The sequence below is a fragment of the Schistocerca nitens genome, chromosome 7, assembly GCF_023898315.1.
Source record: "Schistocerca nitens isolate TAMUIC-IGC-003100 chromosome 7, iqSchNite1.1, whole genome shotgun sequence".
Taxonomy (NCBI): domain Eukaryota; kingdom Metazoa; phylum Arthropoda; class Insecta; order Orthoptera; family Acrididae; genus Schistocerca; species Schistocerca nitens.
The window spans coordinates 168,605,746-168,618,527 of NC_064620.1; the positions used below are offsets into that span (position 1 = coordinate 168,605,746).

The following is a 12,782-nucleotide window of genomic DNA, read 5'->3' on the forward strand; positions in this document are numbered from 1 at the left end:
TCAAGTATGCCAAGTTCACACGTCGCACTCCGCAGACAGCCACGCTGGTGATGTTAATTGCTTCTTACAAATAGTCATTTCGGCATGTTTCGTACTCCTCGATTTTTGAAACCAGATCCCCAGTTGGAAACTCTGCGAACGCGCCAACTATTTCGACAATTCCCGTCCGATTGCCAATCTTGTGGCAAGCACCGAAGACAAAGTGGCTCGGAGGATCCCCGCAGTTGCCGCTAGCGGCGCTTCGGAACGCCGCCACTTCACCCGATTCACAAATGAGTGGTGGCCGGCGGAGGTTTGCGCAAGAGGCGCCGGTGGCCCACATGTAGACGTATAAGAGCGCCGGACAGCGTCACCGGCTGCGCACTTGTCCGAGTCCTACGACCATGGAGGCACCTGCCAGCAGACTGCTTCCGCCGCTACTGCTGGTGCTGCTGCAACTGCGAGACGCCGCACCAGGGCCCCTTCCCAGGTCCACCAGGTGGCACGGTGACGTCACAGACGGCGCACTGCGGGCGGAAGAGGCGGAGCTTGATGGGAACCTCGCCAGAGGATTGGAGAGCGGCGATGGCGGCAGCCACTGGACAATAGTGCACGATAAACTGGTGGCTCCGGACCCGTTTCCAGAGGAAGACGACGCCGAGGAGCAGTACAACCCTCCATCCAACGGAACTGATGCCGGACTCTACAACAATGGGTTCTACGAGGGAGACATCCTCCTGAAACCGGAGGTAAGTCAGAGGATACGGACGAATTATTCATTCGGCAGTGGAGTGCGCACTGTTTTGGCAGATTGAAACTATGTGTCGGGTTGAGACTCGAACCTGGGAACTTACATTGCCGGACAATGCACGTCTCCCGACTAGACATCACAGCCATACTTTAGCCAGCACCCGTCTCCTACCTTCAAAACTTCACAGAAGTCCTCCTGCATACCCAGTGAGACCAGCTCTCCTGAAAGAAACTATACTGCTGAGAAGTGGTTAAGACACAGTCAGGGGTCTGTTTCCAGGATGAATCTTTCTTTCTGCAGCCGAGTGTGTGCTGTTTTGAAACTTACCGTCAGATTAATACAGTGTGCCAGGCTGGAACCCGAATCCGGAATCTTTTCTTTCTCAGGCAATGCTTTTACCGACTGAGTTATCCAAGCAGAACCCACGACTTACCTTCACAGCTTCACGCCAGTACCTAACTTTCACGCATTATTCGTGAAGAGCAAGGTTTCTGGTTTCAATCACGTTTAGTCACAGGGTTTTAATCCGTTGTCCAGTTGGTGCATAGGATAACTGTTTACTCACTTTAGTTTGACATTAAATCCAAACAGCAGTATTTGATGTTCATTTATTCCGGTAGCTTCATCATCAGGCACATTCCGTAGAAATCAAATTGTTGTATATCTGCGAAGTATATATCTGTACAATCAAGGAATTGGCAACATAAACCAAAACACTCTGATTATAGTGGGTACAAAATATACTCGCACACATGTTTAACTCCAGATTAACTGTCTTCATTAACCAATTTGTCAAAAATTCCTAATGGTACTGATTAAAATTTAAAAAAATTACAATTCACTAGTTACTGGGATCTGCTGATTAACAACCATCTTCAGATCAAAACAAACATAAAAATGTCTTTGTAGTTAAAGTGAACTGAACAATCTCTGTTTAAAAATTATTGAACCATAAAAATGGCAAAAAGTGTACCATGCTTACTAAAGAATCAGTGTCTTTGCCCAATGTTGCCCACAACACCATCGTCACTAATTGTAGCTTAGATCTATGTAAAAAAAAAAAAAAAGAAAAAAGAAAGAAAACTGAAAACTGTCTTTCAGTTGATGTGAACACTTAACAATCTAAAACGTACAAATAGTTAAAAATCTACTATACTTACTAACGAATCAGGGCGCACTGGACATGGACAAACAGAGGATGATACCGTCAACCCTTATACTTAGATTCCATAGTAGATTTGGTACGTTTTCTTATTAATTTTATATTTATACTTTTACAAATAACTTATTCGTATATTTTTAAAGACTGCTAGGGTTACACATTAACTGAAACGGAATTTTCCGCTCATTTCTTTAGATCTGAGTTACTTCCCGTAACGATGGTGTTATAGCCAACAATGTACTCAGGTACCGATTCTTCAGTAAGCATGGTACATTTCTTACTGTTTTTAAGTTTTAATGCTTTTTAAATAATGTATGTTTTAAAGACTGTTTTCCACATATTTCCGCAGATCCACGTTACATTTAGTAACGATAGTTTTGTGGCCAACATTGTGCAAAGATATTGATTCTTTATGCTTTAATACCTTTTAAATAATGTATGTTTTTTAAGATTGGTAAGTTCACATTAACTGAAGGGAAATGTTCTGTGTATTTTCGTAGATATTAAGATGCTTGTTAATCACCGAAACGGGTAGTTAGTAAATTAAATTTTTTTTTATTTTTAAGAAACAATATAGATTGTTGTATCTCCTTCACCAGACGACGTCTCTTCTTGTTAACCAGTTTATAGAACTGATGCGTTTATCTGTGCTATCTAACTATAAAAATAATAAGGAAAAATGTCCAGCCAAATCTACGCATTAAGCGGATACTACTTTTTGAATCAAGAGAAATGTAAACTTTGCCACTTCATTAATGACAGAACTGCAACAGTTTATGATTACTCATGTAGATGCACACAAATACGTGGGAGCATAATTAGTGAGAAAAGCGAGGAGCGTTGACATAGATTACGTCGTTGTTAGGATTCGGTTCCTTCGCAGGATCTTGGAAACTGAAGCTCGTTTACACAAGAGATTACTCACAAGCCTCTCTGTCATCTGCAATGAATCACTGACCATGTATGAAATTTATGTGAGGTTGAAAAGAAATGAAGTTTTTAAAGTGTGGGCAAAAGTTTGTCCAGCTCAAATTAGAGTGTCCCAAAACACTGAAAACGTTGAAATGACAAACACTCGAAAAGACGGGCGCCTTTTTGAAAATTTTTCCCGGGTTTTAAAGTCAAAATCATCTCCGGTGAGAAAATAACAACATTTCTGGATAGTAATGAGAGTATATGTTGTCGAAACGTATCTGCCAGTAAGCAGGAAGCTATAAAATGTGACTTGCTGTTGTCTTTGTGATTCAATAGTATATTCTACCTTCCATAAAGTAGAATAGTCATGGAACATACAGCAGATCAACATGCAATGATACTGTGCATCAAGTTCTCTATCTTCGATCTAGCCAACGGTGTCCCGTGGTAAACGACAACTGTTAAGAGAAAATCTTACATATTCCGATGAAAGAAAAATTTTCAATGAGAGTTTGAATTCTTTTTGAGTAGGAAAATCTTTTTGTTGAGATCTCTACACGTTGCGTGGAACACTGCAACGTAACTGATAACGAATTGCTAACATTTCTGTAAATAACAAAAAACAACAAGAGCTTTCAAGAAAAGGTCGATTAAGACATTTCTCTGTCGTTTCAACAGCTAGAACTTCATTTCCGGATATCGTGAGAAAATTTATTTTTAATGACGGAGGTGTTCTGCAACCCTTTTCGATTTGCTAATACAGAGATCGCTTGCAACAAGTATTACGCAGAAGAGGTTCACTGCTTCAGAGAAATCCGTTGCCTCTGAGAAATCCTCTGTTGGAAATAAAACGTAGATGAATTCCTTTTACTGTTTACCTCTGGTGCAAAATATGACGTGCGAAGCAAACTTTCATTAGCAGATGACTTTGATTGTTGAACAGTTCGATACCAGACACAGCAAATTACTGATTCTTGATAATGTGAGACACTAACGAAACAAAAGGGTCAAATGGTTCAAATGGCTCTGAGCACTATGGGACTTAACTTCTGAGGTCATCAGTCCCCTAGAACTTAGAACTACTTAAACCTAACTAACCTAAGGACATCACACACATCTATGCCCGAGGCAGGATTCTAGCCTGCGACCAAAGGGTCAGACGGACTTTATAACAAACGCCATTTTACTATAGATCTAACAGTTGCTAATGACTTTCAAAGCAGAAGATGAGCAGAAATTAGAAAATTCAGAGTTATGAACTGCGAATCAACACTACAAACGAATGAACGCAGGAGCTGCTACGACTCGTCGAAAACTGGAAACTTTACTGAGTATTCCCTGAAGTCCCACTATGTCACCAATATAAAAGCCTCTTGTGACATTCGCAACGATCAACGCTCTGTATCACAGCATATGAATGTGATTCGTCAATCAGAAATTATTGAATGTTGAAACGCACTCGGAAAGGAAAATATTTATCGGTGTTAGAAGGAGAGTGCAACATAACCGCAACATCAGAAGTGATAAAATAACAGAGTACATGAGAATAGTTAAAGTTAGCTCTCAACAGTTGCTGTTTCTTAATTTTAGCTTTAATGTACTGCAAATCCTGTACTGTATGTCCTTAGGTTAGTTAGGTTTGAGTAGTTCTAAGTTCTAGGGGACTTATGACCACAGATGTTGAGTCCCATAGTGCTCAGAACCATTTGAACCAATAATTTTAAAAACAAATGTCGGTGCTTCACTTTTTTAACTGTAGAGAAGACGAGATATTTGTATCTCTGACAGCCTGGCCCTCGCCCATGTGAAGCACGGGGGATGTAACAACGCTAAAGAAGAAGAAAATATAGTTGAAAAGGTTACTACGCAGATCTTGTAATCCGCCAACTTATGAAGAACTCGAGAGTTGAAGTGGTTAAAACGTGTCCTATAGTTATCATAACAGACTGTCTGTTTCAAACCCAACAGGAATTTTGCTGGTACAGGTTAACGTAATGCACGCCCATCTTAACCAGTTTCCGAGCGAACATTGTGAAGGAAACTGCATGTAATGGACATCTGGAGTCGGGTACTTCGCGATAGTTCCTTGCTCTCAGCTGACTGGAAGATTGTAGTGTGGCCCGACGAGTTGCGATTTTGCTTCTTTGCAGATGATGCAAGGAATCGAGTGCACTGAGGCATCCATGAGGCGTTTAATCTGTGGTGTATAGAGTGTGTACTCCAAGCTGGAGATGGTTCTGTGTGTGTGTGTTTTGAGGATGTTTCTCGTACCATGACTCGGGTTTACAGTGAATGCGAACAGTACTGCACTTAACCCTAGCTGAGTATCTGGCTCTGCCTGGTATACATTTATTCCAGTATTCTATTAGTTTAAAAAAATGGTTCAAATGGCTCTGAGCACTATGGGACTTAACTGCTGTGGTCATCAGTCCCCTAGAACTTAGAACTACTTAAACCTAACTAACCTAAGGACATCACTCACATCCATGCCCGAGGCATGATTGGAACCTGCGACCGTAGCGGTCACGCGGTTCCAGACAGTAGCGCCTAGAACCGCACGGCCACTCCGGCCGGCTCTATTAGTTTATCCCCTTCTTCCCTGTCTCTCTGTTGGTTTCTCCTCCCCCCCCCCCCTGCCCCATCCTCTCTTTTCATCTCCTCCACTTCCATTCTCTATCTACGTCTGCCCTGCTCTGTTCATTTGCTCCTCCCCCTTTCTCTGTCCATCTGCTCTTCCTCCCTCTGTTCACCTGCTCCTTCGCCCCCTATCTGTCTCCTTCTCCCCCTCTCTGTCCATCTGCTCCTGCCTCCTCAATCTTGTCCTCCCCTACTCCAGGACCATCTCTTCCTGTCGCCCCTCTTCGTTCATCTGCTCCTCTTCCACCTCTCTGTTCATCTCCTGCTCCCACCTCTCTCTGTTCCTCTTCTCCTCTTTCTGTCCATCGCGTCATCTCCCCATTACCTCGTCCATTTTTCTGTCCTTTTCCCTTCCCTCTGTTCATCTCCCCCTTCCCCTCTCTCTCCATCTCCTCTTCCCTTTCTCTTGTACATTTCATCCTCCCCCTCTCTCTGTGCGTCTCCCCCTATCTGCGTCCACTCATCCTCCCCCCCTCTCTGTCCATCACCTCCTCACCCCCGTTCCCTCCATATCACCATGTTATTACCTCCACCCCAAAAGACGTTATTGCATTTTACCTCTACAATATTTCTTTTCAGACAGTAAATAACATGTGTACCAAGATTGGTTGAAACTGATCCAGAGGTTCTGAAAGTGCTTTTTATCCGCAGTTTTGGCTGCTTTCGCACATGGCACGTATATTTCGCATACATTTAACATATTTCGCAGATAGTTGTACGCATATTTCACCTGTATCTCTGACGAATTCCGTCCTGTAGTTTCATTTTCATGCAACGCAATTTTATGCCATCATATCTCCTGAACTACACACATTAAAAAAAGTTCTACATCACCCCGGTTCCCAGAACTCCTGAAGACAGACGTTGACTGTGGATATTGTATCACAAACACAGTCCCTTTGACTGTTCAGATATGTCACTAAACCCGCCCAAAGATGTAAACAACCATGCATGAGCAGCGCCTATTAGACGGATGGGGTCCGACTGGTGATCAGTTCCAGTCATTCCACCAGGAAGGAGGTACACGGCTCGTGTTGCCTAGACGGTCAATACCGCGGTGCGATCGCGCCCGTATTGTTACTTTGTGCCAGGAAGGGCTCTCAACAAGGGAAGGCGTCTCGGAGTGAACCAAAGCGATGTTGTTCGGACATGGAGGAGATACAGAGAGACAGGAACTATCGATGACATGCCTCGCTCAGGCCGCCCAAGGGCTACTACTGCAGTGGACGACCGTTATCTACGGATTGTGGCTGAGAGGAACCCTGACAGCAACGCCACCACATTGAATAATGCTTTTCGTGCAGCAACAGATCGTCGTGTTACGACTCAAACTGAGCGCAATAGGCTGCATGACGCGCAACTTCACTCCCGACGTCCATGGCGAGATCCATCTTTGCAACCACGGCACCATGCAGCGCAGTACAGGTGGGCCCAACAACATATCGAATGGACCGCTCAGGATTTGCATCACGTTCTCTTCACCCATGAGTGACGCATATGCCCTCAAGCAGACAATCGTCGGAGACGTGTTTGGAGGCAACCCGGTCAGGCTGAACGCCTTAGGCACACTGTCCAGCGAGTGCAGCAAGGTGGAGGTTCCCTGCTGTTTTGGCGAGGCATTGTTGGGGGACAGACGTACGTCGCTGGTGGTCATGGAAGGCGGCGTAACGGCTGTACGATACGTGAATGCCATCGTCCGACCGATAGTGCAACCACATCGGCAGCATATTGGCGAGGCATTTGTCTTCATGGACAACAATTCGCGCCCCAGTCTTGCACGTCTTGTGAATGACTTCCTTCAGGATAATGACATCGCTTGACTAGACTGCCCAGCATGTTCTCGAGACGTGAACCCTATCGAACATGCCTGGGATGGATTGAAAAGGGCTGTTTATGGACGACGTGACCCACCGATCACTCTGAGGGATCTACGCCGAATCACCGGTGTGAACAGCAGTCTGGACCACCGCCTCTGAAGGTTTCGCTGTATTGTGGTACAACATGCAATGTGTGGTTTTCATGAGTAATAAAAAGGGCGGAAATGATGCTTATGTTGATCTCTATCCCAATTTTCTGTACAGGTTCCGGAACTCTCGGAACTGAGGTGATGCAAAACTTTTTTTTGATGTGTGCATATGTCATATAATGATATAATTTTAAAGGTACATCCAATGATATACGTAGCTATTGTCCTCGAAATGTGTTCTGAATATTGTTAGTAGTAAAGAAGCAATAAATTAAAACGTCATGCATGATGCAGCAGTTTTACTGCATGACCAGCGAAAATGTAGGAAGCGAAAATATTTTTTCCTTTCATCATTTTGCGGACGGTGTCAGTGAGAAAAAGACTTCTAAAGGTTTGAGATTATACGTGAAATGGCTGCAAGTCACTAAGTTCTCTCATCTTCAAATACTAGATGAATACAGTCTTGCTTCTTGCGCTTCGTGAGCTACGATCAATTTCTCACCCGCACCCCTTTGAGAGGTAAGTGGTCCTTAACCCCACAGTGAGTGATATGTTTGGTTCAATTGATCCAGTGGTTTAATAAAACATGTGGAACCTACATCCATACATCCACTTCTGTAATATGTGATCCGTGGTGATGAAGAGTTGCCCCCTCTCCTATATCTTCATGATTATGCTGTAAAAACTCCCGTCTTCCAAGATGACAAGGCTGCGTTCATAAATTCCTGGTTTGACGTAGGTTGAGGCAAATTATCGCACGTCGACTGTCCCGCAAAATCAATCAATCTCAATACCACAGAAAATGTCAGGGACAACCGATTAAACTTAGTAACCAACATCTCCACATTTTGGTAGTTCTACGGGATCTAATTATCAGTGAGTGGCTTCACCTGGATATTGCATTTCTGAAACACTTACGGGCCATTATTGAGGTTAGAGGTGGTTTCATTCTATACTAGCGTAATCTCTCCTGTGGATTATTTTATTTTTATCTGGTGTGCTTAGTTCGATGTCGAAAAGTAGTCACGCACTAATCCCCCACGACAAATGAAGTTTGTTTCTTTTTCGCAGGTATAGTAGAATTAAACAGAAACGTTCTGATCACTAAAAGAGTATAGTGTTCTAAAAACCATCGTGCATCTACAACACAGGTGCTGTCGCGCAACATGACGAGATGAACATTGCCATGCTTTACTACGCATTGTCCTGCTGGAGATAGTACGGCTTTGCCTTCCATCTATCTTTCAAATGACTTACCCATCTACCGGTAGGGTGACCTAAAGTTTCAAAATGGTTCAAATGGCTCTGAGCACTATGAGACTTAACACTTGAGGTCATCAGTCCCATAGACTTAGAACTACTTAAACCTAACTAACCTAAGGACATCACACACATCCATGCCCGAGACAGGATTCGAACTTGCGACCGTAGCAGCAGCGTGGTTCCGAACTGAAGCGCCTAGAACCGCTCGGCCTCAGCTCCGGCACCTACAGTTTAACGTCGACTCAGAATGACAGTGTAACGTGGCGATTTTCAGTGTGTAAATTGCTGCCTAAAGCGAAAGAAGCTATGAGTTACATAGAAAATCCTAGGTCCGAATCTTTCGTTGACAGTGTGATATTACCACGAACACACACACATCCTCTGTCTCGCTCAATCTCTCTCTCTTTTCCTCCCCCCCCCCCTCTCTCTGTCTCTCTCTCTCTCTCTCTCTCTCTCTCTCTATATATATATATATATATATATATATATATATATATATATATATATATATATATATACCATTTCGTGAATTTAAGATATATATATATATATACACTCCTGGAAATTGAAATAAGAACACCGTGAATTCATTCTCCCAGGAAGGGGAAACTTTATTGACACATTCCTGGGGTCAGATACATCACATGATCACACTGACAGAACCACAGGCACATAGACACAGGCAACAGAGCATGCACAATGTCGGCACTAGTACAGTGTATATCCACCTTTCGCAGCAATGCAGGCTGCTATTCTCCCATGGAGACGATCGTAGAGATGCTGGATGTAGTCCTGTGGAACGGCTTGCCATGCCATTTCCACCTGGAGCCTCAGTTGGACCAGCGTTCGTGCTGGACGTGCAGACCGCGTGAGACGATGCTTCATCCAGTCCCAAACATGCTCAATGGGTGACAGATCCGGAGATCTTGCTGGCCAGGGTAGTTGACTTACACCTTCTAGAGCACGTTGGGTGGCACGGGATACATGCGGACGTGCATTGTCCTGTTGGAACAGCAAGTTCCCTTGCCGGTCTAGGAATGGTAGAACGATGGGTTCGATGACGGTTTGGATGTACCGTGCACTATTCAGTGTCCCCTCGACGATCACCAGTGGTGTACGGCCAGTGTAGGAGATCGCTCCCCACACCATGATGCCGGGTGTTGGCCCTGTGTGCCTCGGTCGTATGCAGTCCTGATTGTGGCGCTCACCTGCACGGCGCCAAACACGCATACGACCATCATTGGCACCAAGGCAGAAGCGACTCTCATCGCTGAAGACGACACGTCTCCATTCGTCCCTCCATTCACGCCTGTCGCGACACCACTGGAGGCGGGCTGCACGATGTTGGGGCGTGAGCGGAAGACGGCCTAACGGTGTGCGGGACCGTAGACCAGCTTCATGGAGACGGTTTTGAATGGTCCTCGCCGATACCCCAGGAGCAACAGTGTCCCTAATTTGCTGGGAAGTGGCGGTGCGGTCCCCTACGGCACTGCGTAGGATCCTACGGTCTTGGCGTGCATCCGTGCGTCGCTGCGGTCCGGTCCCAGGTCGACGGGCACGTGCACCTTCCGCCGACCACTGACGACAACATCGATGTACTGTGGAGACCTCACGCCCCACGTGTTGAGCAATTCGGCGGTACGTCCACCCGGCCTCCCGCATGCGCACTATACGCCCTCGCTCAAAATCCGTCAACTGCACATACGGTTCACGTCCACGCTGTCGCGGCATGCTACCAGTGTTAAAGACTGCGATGGAGCTCCGTATGCCACGGCAAACTGGCTGACACTGACGGCGGCGGTGCACAAATGCTGCGCAGCTAGCGCCATTCGACGGCCAACACCGCGGTTCCTGGTGTGTCCGCTGTGCCGTGCGTGTGATCATTGCTTGTACAGCCCTCTCGCAGTGTCCGGAGCAAGTATGGTGGGTCTGACACACCGGTGTCAATGTGTTCTTTTTTCCATTTCCAGGAGTGTATATATATATATATATATATATATACCATTTCGTGAATTTAAGCTGAAACATTCATTACTGTTTATGGTAAAGTTATTAGTAACCCGAGTTTGATTTCAACATCACATCGCTTTACCAGTTCTGAACTTGGAACTGAAGGAAAGAAAGAAGGAATGAAGATTACAGGTTAGCGTCCCGTCGACGGCGCGGGTATTAGAGAGTATCCCAGTATTTATCTGGAGCGATTTAGAAACATATAGGAGAACCTAAATCTAAACTTGAACCATCATCCTCCCGAGTGCGAATCCAGTGTGCTAACCGCTGCGCCAACTTGCTCGGCTTACAATTGACTTATCCAGCTGTAGAGGGACCTACAGTTTGACATAGCAAAAAATTCTCTTTTTTTTTTAAATCGAGACACAGCTTCAGTATGATTCGACATTATCGCGAAACATCATCGATGACTGCACGACACAGTGCTTTACGCCTCGCCTGGGCGCGTCAACACTGACGTTGGACTGCTGATGACTGGAATCATGTTGCCTGGTCGGATGAATCTCGTTTCAAATTATACTGAGCGGGTGGACGTGCACGTGTATGGAGACAATCCCATGAATCCATGGACCCTGCATGTCAACATGGGACTGTTCATACTGGTGGTGGCTCTGTAATTGTGTGAAGCATGTGCGACTGGATTGATGTGGGGCCTCTGATACTTCTACATTTGACTCTGGCAGGTGACACGTACGTAAGCATCCTGTCTGATCACCTGCATCCATTCATGTCCATTGTGCATTCCGACGGACTTGGGCAATTCCAGCAGGACAATGTGACACCCTACACGTCCAGAATTGCTACAGAGTGGCTCCAGGAACACTCTTCTGGGTTTAAACACTTCCGCTGGCCCCCGCGCTCCCCAGACATGAACATTATTGAGCATACCTGGGATGCCTTGCAACGTGCTGTTCAGAAAAGATCTCCACCTCTTCGTACTCTTACGGATTTGTGGAGAGCCCTGCAGGAACCATGGTGTCGAGTCCATTCCACGTCATGTTGCGGCACTCCTGATTGCTCGCGGGGGCCCTACACGATATCAGGCAGGTATACCAGTACCTTTGGCTCTTCAGTGTGGCAAGTAAATAAACAGTCAATGAAACGTAAAATAATTGCCAATTCGGTACTTTTCCATCTAGGCTTAACTGTACTCACAGGCAGAACATTCGTTGCAATTCTCAAGGTACAAAGTGTTAATAACACCGACATGTAATGCACTGATCGCCAACGTTACTCTCGGACTACAAGACTGTGTTTTTTTTCGTCTATGTAAGCTGCCAACATACACGCACATAGTCGATTTCAAAGGTGCGTACTCAATGGAAGTCTGTATGGACAGTGGACTACGTGCGTTGCATAATGATTTGCCGCTGTTTGTAGGGATTTTTCCTGGGGCCGGGAGCAGAGACAAACACATACGCGGTCGTCTGTCACTGACCCGAAAACTCTGTGCGAGGCAAAAGCTCGGTCGCCGGCCCCGGCGGCCAGGTAAATAAACACGCAATTAACGGGCCCTAAAGAGTCCATTCTTCATGTGGCCGTCGGTCCGTAGAGGAAGCTGCCGCGAAACGACGCAGTCCGGCGCGCGACTGGTGTTCTTCCGCGGACGAGTCGCCTTCCGAAAGACGGACGACATGGGCGTAGGCGGTGGCAATGGCGTCTCACTAAATCTGCGTCGATGCATGTAAAGGTCCTCGACATTTCTTTTTTGCGTCTCTGAAGGCAGAATACACAAATTGCTGGTCTGTAATAATTTTCTATAATAACTATCCGTCTGCTAGAAACAAAATCAAAACTTGGGTAAAATTACGAGTAAAATTATGTCTGTCATGACATCCGCAGATACCATTATCCGCCCGGCTGAAAATAACGAAACGTTAAATGTACCAAGTTCAAATTGGTTCAAATGGCTCTGAGTACTATGGGACTTAACTTCTGAGGTCATCAGTCCCCTAGAACTTAGAACTACTTAAACCTAACTAACCTAAGGACATCACACACATCCATGCCCGAGGCGATTCGAACCTGCGACCGTAGCGGTCGCGCGGTTCGAGACTGTAGCGCCTAGAACCGCTCGGCCACCCTGGCTAAATGTACCA

General features: G+C 45.5%; 1 protein-coding gene across 1 annotated transcript in view; it reads left to right on the forward strand.

Moving 5' to 3' along the window:
* The first annotated feature begins 383 nt into the window (after nt 1-383).
* Nucleotides 384-12,782, forward strand: part of LOC126195521 (meprin A subunit beta-like) — a 79,593-nt gene continuing 67,194 nt past the window's right edge. The window contains exon 1 of the mRNA XM_049934148.1: nt 384-728. Within this exon, the coding sequence (XP_049790105.1) occupies nt 384-728 (345 nt within the window). The remainder of the gene's footprint in view (nt 729-12,782) is intronic.